This window comes from Nesoenas mayeri (genome assembly GCF_963082525.1).
Source record: "Nesoenas mayeri genome assembly, chromosome: 1".
Taxonomy (NCBI): domain Eukaryota; kingdom Metazoa; phylum Chordata; class Aves; order Columbiformes; family Columbidae; genus Nesoenas; species Nesoenas mayeri.
In genome coordinates, this window is record NC_137541.1 from 32,466,583 (window position 1) to 32,483,176 (window position 16,594).

General features: G+C 36.1%; 1 protein-coding gene across 1 annotated transcript in view; it reads left to right on the forward strand.

Moving 5' to 3' along the window:
- Positions 1-16,594, forward strand: part of TMEM117 (transmembrane protein 117) — a gene marked incomplete at both ends in the record, with an annotated part of 204,434 nt that overhangs the window by 127,794 nt on the left and 60,046 nt on the right. The window contains one exon of the mRNA XM_080357883.1: positions 688-785. Coding sequence (XP_080214009.1) covers positions 688-785 — 98 coding nt within the window. The remainder of the gene's footprint in view (positions 1-687; positions 786-16,594) is intronic.

Below are 16,594 nucleotides of genomic sequence, written 5' to 3' on the forward strand. Positions count from 1 at the left end.
AAGCGCCTAAGGGTATTCACCTCCCTCATTTAGCTGAAAGTCATTTTTAATACTTTCGTGTTCCACCCAGATGCAGTGCATGCATATGAGTCTCTGGACAGAGAAACAGATGGTCTCTTTAGATAGGAATTATGAAAATGAGAATAAATATTTCATACTTTTAAAATTTTGTGCAAGTTTTAAGGGATTTTCGTGTCTCTATTCCCAAGTGTGCTTTTCTTACTGATACCAGGAAGTGAGAAGATATGATAAATGGCATATAGTGCTTAATTCACAGTCTTGCACTCCCCAGCTACAGCTCTGATTTCAAGAGTTGAAATTCTGCTGATGCTGTTCTCAGGGAAGTGAATCCTGCCACCCAGGCTGGACTGGAAACCTTGAGAGCCATAGGGAACTGTAGCTTATGGACAGCATTTTTTGGTAACTTTTAGTTACGATTTTTTGGTTCCTCTTCTTATCTTTGGATCTCCACAGGATTCCTTGTTCATTAAGGAGCATATGTAGGCCAATATACTTTATCTTGATTGCAAATAACACTGGAGATACGATTTTTCTACTGTCTAACTATTAAAATTATCAGAACTGAAGCAGGTGTGTCATACATAAAAGAAAGTGTTTGTAAAGTCCACGTTAGTCCTTTTTTTGTGACACCAGTTTAACCATGTATTATTCCTTATTTCCTTGTAGGTCACAGATATGATGCTTCAGGACAAACCCTATCCAGACTGGGGAAAGTCTGCCAGAGCTTTTTGGAAGAAAGGAAACATTAGGATCATTTTATTCTGGTAGGAAAATAGTAAAATCAAATTATTGGAAATGAACCTTTTACAGAACATCCAAAAACATATCTTCTAATTGTCTGCGACAGTAAGAAATATAAATGGAATATATGGCTGGAAAAAAGGAAACTTAGTCTAACAAAAAAATAAACATTACAAAAGTTGTACATGAGTGACCAATTTCTAATCAGAATAGTTGGTACAAAAATGTAATTTCAGAGCGGGTTTTACTGCTTTTTTTATATCTTTGATGCTTTTTATAACTGAGTTGCAAAATTTTTGCTATGTGTGATAATATTTAGGTGTCCCATTGTCAGTCCTTGTAATTACATTAAGTTGATGTGTCCTTTTGCGACCTTGAAATTAATTGTAGCAATTTTTTGAATTAACACATCAATGGGATTTCAAATAGTGAGTCATCTTCAGATTATTAAGAAAAATATTTAAAAATCAATGGGAAAAATTATGAGGCGTAAGCATTTATTTGATGCCAAATGTAGCCTCTTCCAGGTAAATTGTAACTGTTAAAACAGAAAACAAATTGTAACAGGAAAAAATGGAAGATGAAAAATGTATAGTGTAAGAAGCAGTCCGAAGACCTTATAGCTGAAGATGAAACTGCAAAGATTTTTTTCAACTACATTTGAAGCAGAAAACCTTGTGAAAACATCAGTAGATGTGCTGTTTTTTGAAGAGTACATTTAGAAGGAATTGTTACAGAGAAGTTGAAAAATTTATTTACATGGCTTCTGCTACAGAAAATTGAATGAAATATCTATACTTTTCAAGCAGTAAAAATAAGATATTGTATTCAATTGAGGCAATTAAAGGAAATTATAAGAGAAGTTTAAAGACTAAAAAGAAAGCAGAATCAGATGGCTGATTGGCTGCAAACAAGGTTTATAAGGAACTGAAGGGGCTGAGCTGATGCAAATTTTACTAGCATCTAATTGCCTATTGAAAAACTGAATGTTAAAATTTGGCTACTGTTTTTTTCATGGTGGTGGTGGTTGTTTTTGTTCTTGTTGTTGTTTGTTTGTTTGCTTTTCCAACAAACTAGAATTATCATACTAGCCTGTAAGTCTGAGTTCAGTATTAGCTAAATGGATTGAATACATCATCAATAATAGAATCATGAGCAAAACTCTAGATTAAATTTTCCTAAAAGAAGCCACCATAGGTTTGCTGAAAAAAAACCTTCTCTGATGTGTTAGAACTCTTTGAACATGTCATCAAAATAATGGATGAGGAAGAAATGCTTGATCTAATTTATTTGGACTTTCAAAAGGCTTTTGACAAGGTTCTATACTGAAGGCAATTAAAAAAATAGTAAGCCCCATGGACTGTGCTAAACTTTTACGAATCAGTTCAGAAATATGCAATGAAAGATATAATAAAATAATTATTCTCTGTTACATTGATAAGAAAGTAGAGTCCCATTATCTAATGTTAGAAGTAGTATTTGATGTTTGTATACATCATATATATTAGTGACATGACAGAATTTAAAGATGAAGTAAATAATTCAACAAATGCTAGTGTGAAAGAGGGATCTTAGAAAAGCTATTTGGAAAAAATAACATGACCAAACAGTTTGAGATATGGAGGGTGTGGTGCTCAAACACCTCCTTGCCATCATTGTGGGACATGTAGAGGAAGATTCTGTCTCATTGTGCTGAAATGGGCAAAAAGTAGCACAGATGAATAAAAAAATGCTCAGACAGGTACCAAGTGGGCTAGCAATGATTACAGTCACTTGGTTAATTCAGCAAAAACCTCAGTCTAGAACATCATTGATTTTCTTTTTTACCGTTGTCTGAAGAATACCCTTGTCTGAAAGAGTGGAAATGAGATTAGTTAAGAGTCACGAGAAAACTTAATTAAACAAATATACTGAAAGAATGGAAAAAAGGATTAAAAGCAAGGTGACATGATAGGGATATTTCAAATGTACATGCAAGACAGGGAGAACAATAAAACACTACTGAAAGTACTTAAATATTTTTATGAGAGAGGTTCTGACTTCTTGCAGTTTGAAATGTTATAAATTCATGTTTTCTTTCAAAGAATATTCATATTAACAAATCCTACCAAAAGTTTAAAAGGAAGATAAAGTAAAAAATGATGGTTCTTTCAAAGCATGATTCTCATACTAAAGAATATGCTTAATGGGGATTTCAAAAACCTAAAGGGTGACATAAGTGCTTTTATTTTTAGCTTTAAGCAGAGAAATAAAATGGCCCTGGGCAACAGCCGACATTCTGTAGAGACATTATTTAGATAGCACACCTCAGACATCACTAAAACTGGACTTTTTCACCCTTATAAGTAGGAAAAATAGAATGGCGAGTTGAAATACTGATAATGTTTTAATGATAATGTGGGGTATTTGTATTTCATTTCTTGTTGCTTAAACAGTGTGATTTGAGCAGCCTCATATTTGAAATATCCTAAATGAAGCATCCTCAATAGTTTGTCCTGCACAGTCCATTTATTCAGGACATTGCCTAGTGGCACACCTGTTCAGCAGAGATAGTATAATACAGTGCACTCTATTTTAATCATTCCAAATATAGATATGTGATGCACAAAGTACTTAATGTAACGAAAAATTTAAATACACACTGGAGCTGCTTTTCTGTTAATGTCATTTTTATTTTCAGGTTTACTTTGTAAAATTAGAAAATGTTTATGAAAGTACCAAAGACAGATGGATTGTCATTGGGATGAAGGCACCAACCACTTGTTTATAACAGTTGATCATGTGACTGCTTTGTGTTTCTCATTTGGAAATATTTTCAGCTCTCCAATGCAACTAATTAGTGAAGGTTTTCATTTAGCTTATCAACTCCTATTTTAAATCATTCTCTGAAAACACTGGTAGCAGCTGGTCGTTGGTTGCTCCTGAGGATTCTGGCTGCCTTTTGAATGTCTTCTCAACATAAGTCTTCCACAAACAGCTCAGCTAGCTCAAAAATGTCTATTTGCTATTTGCCTTTGTTTAGCCCATCATTAAGGAGTTCATTGAAGTGCCTTCTACTTTTTTTTTACAGTGAGGAGCTCTCTTTTTTTTTTTTTTTTTTCCCTTTTTATAAAAAGGTCTCTGTTTTGGTCATTTCCAGCTCTGCTCATGGCTAATTCCACCATCCAGAGGCACCTATGTGTAATGGCTGTTACCATCTATGTTATATTGCATGATGATACAATGCAAATACAAACACACTTTCTTGCTTTCTTGCACATTTAAGAAAGCATATCGTCAACATGGCTTTTAGAAAGCACCCCAGTGGAATTACTGGGATGATGCAGACATGTTTGTGGGTTACAAAAGAAAGATACCCATAGAGAGTTAAATATCTGCACCACCTGGCAGTCAGATGAGGCTGCGGTAGAGAGACAACTGTCTCCAGTGCTCTATGGTTACCACCACTACTGCAAAGTAACAAGCATGAATTGAAATAGGCTAATTTATATTTTTTTCATGTGTTGATAATTTGGCTATTTTAGGAGAGGCAATTTTTATATGACATGAGAGAACTGACATTTGAAAGAACCAACAAGAATACAAGGTTCTCCAATTAAGCTAAATAAAGATCTTGGACAAGACTGATGACAAGCTGATAGCAGTAGCTAGGGATAAGTTAAATAAATAGGATGATATAGAACAGTAGTTATTTTTAATGTTGGATATTGGAGGAAGCAGAGAGAGAAGTACAATGTGAGAAGATTTCTTATTTTGCAAATAATTTTTATTCCCCTGGAACGTGAAATAAGTCCAGTCTTCACAAAAGGTCTCTTTATAAGGATTTTTTGTAAGGAAACCACTTGTTAAGACAGAAGAAAGACAAGTAAATGCATTAAAAATGAACTACAAATGGAAGAGAATAATGTTAAGTGCGTTCATGAAAAATTACTTTAAACCAATTTATTAAATAGTTATGGGGTGTCTGGTTTTGTTGTATTTATATTATTTTTCCACGTGAACAAATCTGTGCAATATTGAGCTTTCTAGATGGTACACCAAGCTTTTCTGAGAACATAAGGCTCTTACACATCTGCACAGGAGCGAGCTCTCACCAGAATTGCATGGAGGTGATGTTGTTAAAGGCAGCAAATGCTAACGCCACAGTATGAGCTCAGGTTACATAGTTGTCACCTGTATTAACATACAGGTCTCTGCCACCGAGGCCTGTGGTTAACCTGTGCCTAGTTTGTGCCTGAAATCACCATCTCCTTGTTACAATGTCTTCCACAGTGTCCCACCATGTCCTGTGAAGAATCACCGGGACATCTCTGAGTTGTGTGTGTGGTTTGGGTAATAGGCAAGACCTGAATACTCTCTCTTGACAAACTGTTCCAATATTAATTGTCCTCAAAACTCTCCTAATAGAGGATGGGGCGGATTATAGTGAGCAAGACATAAAAGTTCTTCATGTGAACTTCTAGCTATAGGGGAAAAAAGAACACCAACAAAAAGAAATGAGTTTACTGGAGGAAGAGAAGAGAGCTGCTGAGGTTTGTGTCACCAGGGAAGATAAAATTGAAATACAAAGGTAGATTATCAAATGGTGGAATGTAGAGATAACAGTGCATTGTGCAGCTGAATATTGATTGCAGGCAGGGTGACAGAATAATATATACAAGCTGCATGTTTGAATATGCAAGTAGCAGACTGGAATCCATTTCCATGGTGCCTCTGGGTAGACATTCATTGTACATGTACACAATAATCAGTCTTACAATCATAGAATCATTTAGGTTGGAAAAGACCTTTACGATCATCAAGTCCAATCATTAATAATGTGTCTTTGACATAGGACTTATGTCTGAAATAATACAAAGAACATGCCAACATAGAGAAGAAATAAAGTAATATGGAGAATTGTAAATTTGTGATTCCCTACGAGTGCTGTGTTTGACTTCGCAAACTAAATAATCTTCTTTTAGTATGTGTTTCCATAAGCTCTATCTAGCTTTCTTTAATAAAAAATAAAACCACACATGCTCAGAAATGTATGTTAGTAATCACAGTACTTTGATTCAGCAAGTTAGTAACAGAGGTTTAAAAGCTTTTATTCAAATTGATTTTTCAGACTTGCTACAGAGTACTAATTCATGCACATATGTTGTGTTTATAGAGGATTGTGTTAAACTTGGGTTTGTGTAGGATTCTTAATTGGAAAATATTTTATACCCTGGAAGTAGAGGAAGGTTCTTTATGAGGTAAATAGCCATGTCTTCCATACAGAAATAAAACTTAGCTTCTTTAAGAGATTTTATATTGTGCACATCTTTGAGTGTTCGGTTTCCTAAGTTATATTTCCTTGTTCTGTACTTTCATGGTCAAGATAAATGCATACTGAACAATTATGTTCTTTTCACATATGTGAATGTAGTTCATTCGTTTCAAAAGACAACTTCTTAAAACATCAATTGTTTTCATTATAGCCTGCGCTGATAAAAGCTAAATAGACGTTATAGCTTTGTCAACCTAAATTATATACTAACCCCTAAAAAACAAACCTTTCATTAAGTTTGACTAAATGTTTTTGCGATGCAGTCCCACAAATAAATAAAACTGCAAATAAAACTGCAGGAAACAAGAAAATAATTGTATCTATAATATACATGCATATACATATACATACATTATTCTCTCCTTATTATGGAGGTTTTTATTCTTACATATTTAAATAACTTCTCTTGTGATAAGATGCTGACTACTGAATGGAAACCTGGGATAATCTAGAAGGTGAGGCAGATTTCCTGGTAAATAGTATAAATAGTATAAAAAACCCATAAAAATATTTGACAATATTATTGCTCTCAGTAAATCACAGAATCACAGAATGGTTGGAGTTGGAAGGGACCTCTGGATATCACCTAGTCCAACCCACCTGCTAAAGCAGGTTCACCTAGAGCAGATTGCACAGTAATATGTCCAGGTGGGTTTTGGATGTCTCCAGAGAAGGAGACTCCACAGCCTCTCTGGGCAGCCTGTTCCGGTGCTCTGGTACCCTCAAAGTAAAGATGGAACCTCTTGTGCTTCAGTCTGTGCCCATTGCCCTTCATCTTATCATTGGGCACCACAGAAAAGAGTCTGGTCCCATCCTCTTGACATCCACCCTTGAGATATTTGTGAACATTGATAAGATCTTCTCTCAGCCTTCTCTTCTCCAGGCTGAACAGATCCAGCTCTCTTAGTCTTTCCTCTTAAGGAAGATACTCCAGCCCCCTAATCATCTTTGTAGCCCTCTGCTGGGCTCTCTCCAGTAATTCCTTGTCCTTCTTAAACTTGAGAACCCAGAACTGGATGCAGTACTCCAGATGCGGCCTCACCAGGGCAGAGTAGAGGGGGAGAAGAAATTCCCTTGACCTGCTGGTCACACTCTTCTTAATGCACCCCAAGATACTGTTGGCCTTCTGGGCCACAAGGGCACATCGTTGACTCGTGGTCAACCTGTTGTCGACCAGAACTCCCAGGTCTTTCTCTGCAGTTCTGCTTTCCAGCAGGTCAACCCCCAACCTATACTGGTGCTTGGGGTTATTCCCCCCTAGGTGCAGGACCCTACACTTGCCCTTGTTGAATTTCATCAGGTTCTTCTCTGCCCAGTCCTCCAGCCTGTCCAGATCTTACTGAATGGCAGCACAGCCTGCTGGTGTATCAGACCTTCCTCCCAGTATGGTACCGTCATCAAATTTATTTTATCCTTATGGTATAAACAAAGTGAATAACTTCAATTTGGATAAGAGAGACAATAAATAAATTCTGTACTATTTCCTTTTTGTCTCAATGCAAAGTATTCACTAAGGTCCTCCATAGAGGATTTATAGTGGGTAATCTGACTACTAATCTGGACAAACATTGTTAAATGTATTCTGAGATGATAAGTCTGTCCATGAATACTAATTATTATATTTAGTCTGGTAGTCAAGATGTATGATTACCATTTGTCAAGAGATGACTAAAATGTTTTTTATAGCATTTATTTAACTTCTGTGCTTAATATTATTGGTAAACAATGCTGTAATATTGCAATTGCTTAACATGGAAAAATGTTGAAAATAAATCAGCATAATCGAGACTACTGGACTTTCATTAAAATGGTAGTTGTTTAAGGTTTCTACCTATTTTTACTTTTCATTTAACCATTTTAGAATATTGTATATATATGAAAGTATTGTCTTATCTGAAATAATCACACAAAATTTATTGTTTGTTTGATCCTGTACAAACTCTCTGGTTCATCTCCTAAGGAATACTTTTCCATTTTGTTAGCAAAGTGCTTTTACAGTGTCGAGTGTGGAAAGTAACTGGTCAAGACTCACCAGAATTGTTGAAGCTTGACAGCCACGAGTCAGACCCATTTTGGGGACCTTATACATCAAGACTACAGTGTCAGTAATTTAGGTTTCTCCTACCTATCCGCTCTCCCCATTGAATATTCTTTTCAGCTGGAAGCATTACTCAGTCCTCTTCTAAGACGCTCCTGCCTCCTCACTTATTTCCAGTACAAGCAACCACTCCGGTCCCTGGGGGAACATATCTGTCCTTTTCCTTCCTCCCTTTCTCCTTCCCTCCAACATAGCAGCAGCCCAATATTCTGCCAATGTGTGCATAAGCAGGAGAGAAAGGGCAAGGCAGACCTGGAGCTCTATGCCAGCCATGGGGTAGTTGGCTTCCAAGACAGCATTCACTACTCTAACATCATGGCCTGCCTCAACCTTTCCTTGGCTTTTCTAGGAAAATCCAAGGAGATAGGAGGACCTTGGGGAATGCAGTCAGTCCACAGGCCACCCATGTGGCCACATGTTATTCACGGACTAGTAATGCACTGCACGAGAGCTAGATGCTTTGCATGACTTTACTTATATATGAGCAGAGAGAACATATCCATATGTGAAGGGGTGTGCGTGAAAGTCTCCCATCTGTCTCACCTATCAAGAAAGAAATTTGTATCTTGTCTATGCCAGTCTAAATTTGGAAAGGCTGTATCATGTATTTTTTCCCACTCTATTTGTGATGGGAAGAATAGTGAGACAAATTATTCCTCATCTCACTTCTCTTCTCAGAAGGGAAAGCATTCGAGGGAGACAAAATCAAGTTTAGGGAACTCTGAGATCTCAAGTTGAAAAAAAAAAACTATAATTGTTGCTTTAGCATGAAGAGTAGGTGTGCTGTTTATCTTGTTCAAGTAACATACAGTGGTCTCATCCTGTTTATTTTTTTCTGATGGAGACTCCTACAGATCAAACAAAAGCTATATGTTGTTTCTTACTTGCATTTGAAAGAGTAATAGAAGGGTTGACAGAATGGGAGAGTGAGTGTAGCGTGGCAGCTTTCCTCCGGTGTGAAGTATGACATGTGCACATAGACACGTGCAACCACACACTTGAGACAGCAATAGAGTGGAAGAAGGGAGATCCTCACACCACTGCACAAGCACCATTCCTCCATTAAGTTCTAGTCTGGAAACATTTAATATCATGGGGTGTAAAAAAAAATTAAATAATTAATAGAGCAATCTGGCTGTAAGAGTTACGCTGAAGAGAGAAAAGGATCATCCATTAGCTATAGTGAGGTTTTGAATTGGACCCATACGCTTGAGTTTCACCCTTGATTTGGCTTTAAATTCTTTGAACTGCTGTAGTACGTATGTATTTTATAGCATATTTTTTCAGTTCCTGAGCCTGTTTAAGCTTTTTGAGTTATATTTGGTATCTACTTGCAATTCAATAGCTGATAGCCTGTTAGAAAAAAAGGCTGTTTTTATTTCTACATAATTGCTAGAACCCTAAGTATACCCCTCATAATTGGATGGATATGGCAACCCATCCTCACCTCTTTTAAAAAGTACTTTTTCTTCTATCCTTGTTAGCAAGAGGTATATCATGAACAATTACTAAAAATATCTTAGCCAATATGTGGCTTTAACAAAACTTCTTAAAGTGCAGTATCTGCAATGTTTCAGTAATGATGGTACTTCCAAGTGGAAATACTTTCACAAAATCACATGCTATGCCAAAAACTGAAGAGCTCTAATTCTTAGATTAAAATTTTCCTTAGCAGGTTTCAAAAGTTCTTTCTTTGAAACAGGCAGCTGCAATCCTCAGTTCAGGCACAGGGCCAATGTGGAAGGGATGTTGCAGCAAGGCCTCTTTTAGCACCTTCTCTCCACTTTCCACAGAATTTTTGCTGAGCTGGGGACACCTCTGCCTCCACTCAGGCCCTGTGAAAGGTTTTCCAGGAGGAAAGCAGAATCACTGATGTGGTTGCTTTTTCTGTCAGTGCCCTCTTTCTGCTTAAGTGCCCTCCCTTCCTTCCTCTTCCACAGTATAAATCCATTTGTTATTGGCAAAAACATCTTTATATATCATTAGCATTTACAGGTAGCCTAGGCCTCATTCTAGGTCTGGTAGGATGAGTATAGCTGTCAGATAATATGCATTGTGTGATCATGTAGACAGAAAAAAAATGCTGGAAGTTAAACTATAAAAATATAAAATCAGATAATTGTGACAGCCACCCCACAGAAGTTCCAAGTGTCGACAGTTAGATCAGCATGCATAACGTAGACTATTATTCACACAGATGAAGAATAAATTTTGGATTATGAAGGTAGAAATTCCCTGTCTTGCATCCAGTGTGCATATGCCTGGCAGAATCATAGCCCCGAATGTGGTCAGTTCAACTTACTCTCAGGTCTCTTGGGGGAAGCTTTGAAGAATCCATCAAATAAAGTCACGCTGCAAGGAGACGATGCAGCCTCAGCCAGTAATTTTGTGCAAGATGTGCACCCTGAAAGCCCACAGAGTTCACTGGAGTCAGAAGATGAGTGCTTCAGCTGCTTGTGCCCACAGCCAGAGTTCATAGACGTTGTCATGGCTGGATTCCAAAAATCAATTCAGTTTTGTAAAAGAAATGTGATGATTAAAGCAATTAAATTATGTCCCTTCCTGGAATGCTAGAGTAGTTTTTAAAAATTGTATTTCTCCATAATGGCATGTTGAAATTTGTGCCTTAGAATTCACCGATGTACTTAGGTGAACTCCTGACTCATCATCTTTCTCATATTCCCATATTTCCCATAAATATTGAGTATTTACACATTCTGGACTGGAAAGCCCATTTGAATACACAAAGCTATCATGGCAAAGACTGCAAGAAATGCTGATCATATCAAGCGTTCTTTGACTTGCAGATCCATGTGAGGAACCCATTCTGAAACTGATTTGGGCCCAGTGAAAATCAGTTTAGAAACTGTTTTTAGGGCCTGTGGATTTCATGTGTAACTGTGAGCACTAACACAGTGAAACTGTTCTGCCAACACCCATGGGGTTTTTCAAAAGGGAGGGCTGAGAACACTCTCCCTGAGTACACATTGGATGAGATTGTTAGTCTTCCGCTGGTTTCAGGAGGACATAGCAGTTGTCATTCATTGAATGCCCAATTAGAAAAGTTCTATTCATCTTGATTTCCTGATAGTCCTTGATGACATGATTACTGCTGTGTCTTGGGCATCAACAGAATTTTCCAAATAAAATTTAGGAAAACTGCATTGTATCAACTTGTTCTGCTGGTGCAAACAGGCAAACAAATGACGAGAGTGTAATGATGTTTCCAGTGAAATCACAACTTGAGATCCAAAGTGATGCACGGGACTAGAATTTGGCTGTACTGATGCTGAGTTACTTTCTAACTGATGATGCTTTAAAAGATGAAAAAAAATAGCTTGTTACATCCAAATTCAGTAATTTAGAGCCTACAGAAAAATGATGAGACTCTGTCTTTTGCAAGGATTAGACTTGAAAGTGGAGCAGGAATTACTATTTAAATGCTACCAGGCTTCATCCCCTATCCCATTCTGTCCCTTTCAGATTCTTATACCCTATGGCCACTGTCAGAATAGAACCATTTCAAAAAAATGAAAGCTTAATTAAAAATGATCTTTCAGGATGTGCTTAACACAACTATAAATATGTATGTACATCTAATTAATTAGTCCTTGTGTAAAACCTCCATTTACAGGTAAGGAGCATTTATTTTGTTTCTTACTTGCTTTTCTATTTAAAAAAATCAATATGGTTGTAAAATTAAAAGAATTTGCCAACAGCATAATGAGAATATTGTGGCTGTATTTTCATTTTAAATAATTGCATGTTTTCTGTCTGTAATTGTGACAGTAAAAAAAAGCAATGTCTAAAACAAAGGGTAGATTAAATTGTCAGTAAAATCACAGCAAAAGGTTGTTAAAAAATGGTGCCCTGCAGGGCTTTTGCTTATACATACATAATGTATGTTTTGATACTTCAGCATATTTTCTGGATTATTTTTTTTACAACACAAAAAATTGTGTTGTTAGCAGTTATGTCCTTACAATAACAAATACCACTTAAGTTTCAGACCATACATATTTCAGGTACTTTGTCCAGCAAGAATTTATTCTGATGAACATAATTAATTCATCATACTGACTAATCAAAGTCAAAGGCTTCAGTGAATAATGTGTAAAGAAATACACTATTAAAACAGTACTAAACATTTTTCATCTTTTCAGATTCTTTACCCACTGAAAGGAACGATCCTTTCCTTGAAGAAAATACACCTTGACTACAGTTTACTGTTGTTTGCTTTCTATTACTGATGGTGTGCATTGGTGAGCAGAGTGCTGCTCCTCATGCAGACAAAAAATCCTTCTGGATTGCAATGGAAAGGGCATCAGCCCTTTTTGTCTGTGCCAGACAAAGAGGTAAGGCAAAACCAGTGTCAACAGTTGGAAAAAAATCTATTCAGCCTTGAGAAAAGCTCATATTTTTGGACGCTTTGTTTCTCATACTCTAGTTTGCTGCTTCCCCATTTCTTTTTCATACATTCTACAAGAATCCACTAGTTCTGCCACAAAGTAATTTACATTTAATTTCATTAAGTAAAGCATATCTTACAATTGGAAAGGTGGAGAACAAAGGCCAAGAAATTGTCAATATATTACATTAAAATAGAAGAGGTTTTCATTTCAGTTTTGTGACCTATTATGGCAGGTTTAGTTTATTCAAAGATATGCTAAAAATAAAAAGAAAGTATTTCTTATTTTGAAGATACTACATGCAGCTTTCTCTCAGTGCTGAAGAAACATTCTTTTTGAGATTCTGTGACTGTGTTGGCTCCAATGCAAGCTCCTTGGCCTTTCTGCTTTTTCATAAGTTGGTGAACTGCATGAGATGTAAAATACACAGGATATTTTTCTCTTTTTATTTTCCTTCTTATTCTGCTTGGTTAGTTATGTTTTATTTAGATGGGTTGATTTTAATTTTTATGTGAATTTATATGTAGTTGTTGGAACTTTAAATAATGAAGTGTCCTAAGGCTTCTCTACTATAAACTGAAACAGATAATATATTTAAAAGCTTTAGTAAATTAATTTCCTTTAAACAACTACCCAGGGCCATTGTTTCAAAATGAACAGCTATTAAAAATGCACTCATTTGGGCCCTCTATTTTGCTAGTATTGTGCAGCACAAGTGACATCTCTACCCCAGGAACATAACTGTGTGGAATTTCTACTTCAAAAAGAAACACGGCACAGAAATCTGTTAAGTCTCTCATCTACAAATCCATATTTACTGCTCACAAAAATAACACATCAGTAAAAAAATAGCCCTTGATGTATGCTCAGCTTTTGGTTATTTGCATGTTTTGACCTGATCTCATTTACTGAATATTCAAGACCCGTTGGCATAGAGCAGGAAACATCATTCTTGGCCAAGGAAATAGAGTGAGGCATGTTTTCAATGACAGTAAACAAGACTGGAAATATCTTATTTGCCTTTTGAATGATATATTGAGCTGGAAGACTTTGAATTTAGGTGGGAACAATCATCTTTGAACAAATTTCAGATGGAGAATCTGGAGGAAGGCAGCACATGCAATGGCAACGTCATTTAAAGTTCTCAGGATGAAAGTTCTCTCAAAGGCAGTCCCATATTTCGTGTCTAAGCTTCTCTGCAGTCACATGAAGTCTAACATAGTCATGCTTATAAAATTTATAAATAAAGTGTAATATGAAATTAAATGTTTCCCAGGGATTCTTCTGATGTCTGATACAAGCTTGGCCAAGCTGCATGAACATACCTCTGTTATAAGGAAGTGTATTATGAATGTAGAAATTTTTTATTCAAACTGTGATACAAATTATTTTAGTTTTAATGTCTTAAGTACTAAAGGTTTAAGACTGTCCCTAGTTTTCAGGTTAGCAGAGAAGCCAGGCAATGCTTAAGAACATCTTCAGGATTGTTTCCTCAGGGTGGCTTACTTAAGATTTGAGATGCCTCAATTTAATCATGCTTATCTTTAATAGCTTGAACAAGAAAAGTTTTGGTACACAGTAGAATAATTTACACTTTACAACATTATCTTGGTTTGAATAAGACCTTAGGAACATTTAGCTTTTCCCCTTGTGTGCAACTAAATTGGTAAAATTATCTGTACTTCTTTAGTTTTATTGTTATGGAATTAAAAAATGTTTATTTTATCCCAAAGCGAATCAATTTACAAGATGCAAGCACAGATGAAAGCATGTGGTATGTGATAATAATATTTCAAAGAAGGGTTGTGTTGTGTTTCAGAAAGGTAGGATTTTGTACTTAGAATTAAACTTCTGTTAAAGTATTCAGCAGAGTTTATCAACCCATTGCATTATTTCCATCTCTTTCTACGTGAAACGTTTCTGTGAAGCAGTATTTTGGTGTCTTCAGTTGGAAGTACTGCTTTCTTCTTGTGCCACAAGATATTTCAGTGACTACAGTATATTTTGGTTGGTTTCAAGAAGCATACACTCTCTTTTAATCTATACACAACCTCAATTAGTGTTCAGGTCAGTAAGTGGGAAGACATTTATGGAATCAATCATTTTGGGTTAAGGAGTACATATACTGCAAGTATACTAATGGAATGGAAATAATGCCTGGAACATCTCCAGAACGGTCACAGTCTCAATGGAGCAATTAAATATGTATGAAGAATGTTTGCAGTGAAGTTCAAACACATCAGCCTGAGGCTTATATTTTTGGTTTAATTTATTCACAGCCTTTCTGTGTACTGCTGCTTGATGGTCCAAAAACACTTCTGCACACTGCCTTCTGCATCATCTATGTATCTACTGACTGACAGATGCTATTTTTAATCACCATCTCAGGAGCAAGGAGTTGAATCTGTAGTAGAAATGTGCAGTGTTAGTGTTCAGGTTAACGGTTTTTATTCATTAATAGATTTGACATCATTCATGGTATGGGAAGTAGTCTTCAGAATTAATTTAGATAAGTGTTTGAGTATTTAGGAAAACTTCTTAGCTTGAATGTGCTGGCATTATTAGGTCTCTAAATCAGAGTATCGCATCATATGGCCTGTATTCCATATCTTCATATCACTGTTTTTATCCTTCATGAAAGACATACTTGTACTATAGCTAGAGGCTGCTTTTTTTCATGTCATCATGAATGTTAGTGCTTGTATTTCCTGATAATTATAATTTTTTACAAAATCTATAAAGGGATACATGCTGTTTTCAAGGTTGGTAGTTGTTTGCTTTCTCTACTATTTTCGATAATAAATAAAACCAAACTATTTGGGGCTTTGTGAAGACAGTTTGTTTCTTTTGAGGAGTTTCAGTTCTGCAATTTGTCACTGATCAGAGAGCACCAGCATATTAGCCAATTCATCCATTATCAATTCATAAACTATGAGTAAGCAGGATTGTGATATAACCAAGCTTAGAGCTATTGTCAAAGCAACTGAGCAAATACAGCCTTTCAAAGGGATTCCTGGTAATGTAATTCCTTGTGAAAGATGTACAGATATCTCCTGTGTGAAAGTGCCAGCATCTTAATATGTTCTTTAAGCAATAACATCAGTGGAGTGAGAGCTTGTGTTCCAGTAATGGTACATACTACTGGTGGATAACAGCAGAGTGAACCAAAAGCATTTGTGTAAAGTAAATACTGAGCTAAAGCCAGAAATGTGCTTTTCTTTCTTTAACTAGTTTCAAGGCTGTTATTGAAGCAAAACTTACTTTCTAGTGACACTGTAATAATCTTATTAAATGTGATGGAGTTGTGAGACCTCAAAGCTCCCAATATTTTTTCTTCTGGTCTGGAGACATACTCCTGTTTATATCCCCAGTTAAATCTGTAACTGCTAATAATATCAATAGTGTTTACAAAAAAAAAAAAAATATGCTGCTAATATGAGCTCTATTACTGCAGGTGTCTGCAATATGGAATAGCCCCCAAATCATATAATTTTCTAGAGAAGCAGAATTAATTTAGGACATTCAGTTCAGGCATAGGATAAGCAATGCTGCTGATGTTGCAAAAGTAAAGAAACCTCTGTGCTTGTGAACAGTTGTGGTCAATGGCTTTTGGTATCTTCTTTAACCACAAGATGATTGACTTATCCTAGTGAAAAAGAAAATCTGCATAAGTGTATAGAAATAAGCACTGGACCTTCATCTTTTTGAAATCTATGGTAAAAGTCGAGTAGTCTTCAATGAAACTTTAATACTCTTTTAGGTACCGACCACTTTTCTTTTCTCTTAGTTGTAGGGGACATTTTTCCCCACAGTATTTAATAAGCTCCATTGCATTCGTACAAATAGATTTCTGAAGCATACAATGACAGGTAAGCTCTTTGACTAGTCTAGTCTTAAACACTTTCTTTCCTCACCTTTGATAATATTTCCCTCTTGTAACTTCTGTATTTCTTTCTTCACAGCGTTAGTTCATATTTTCTCATTATTCAATAAGCAGAATTTTGGCACTTG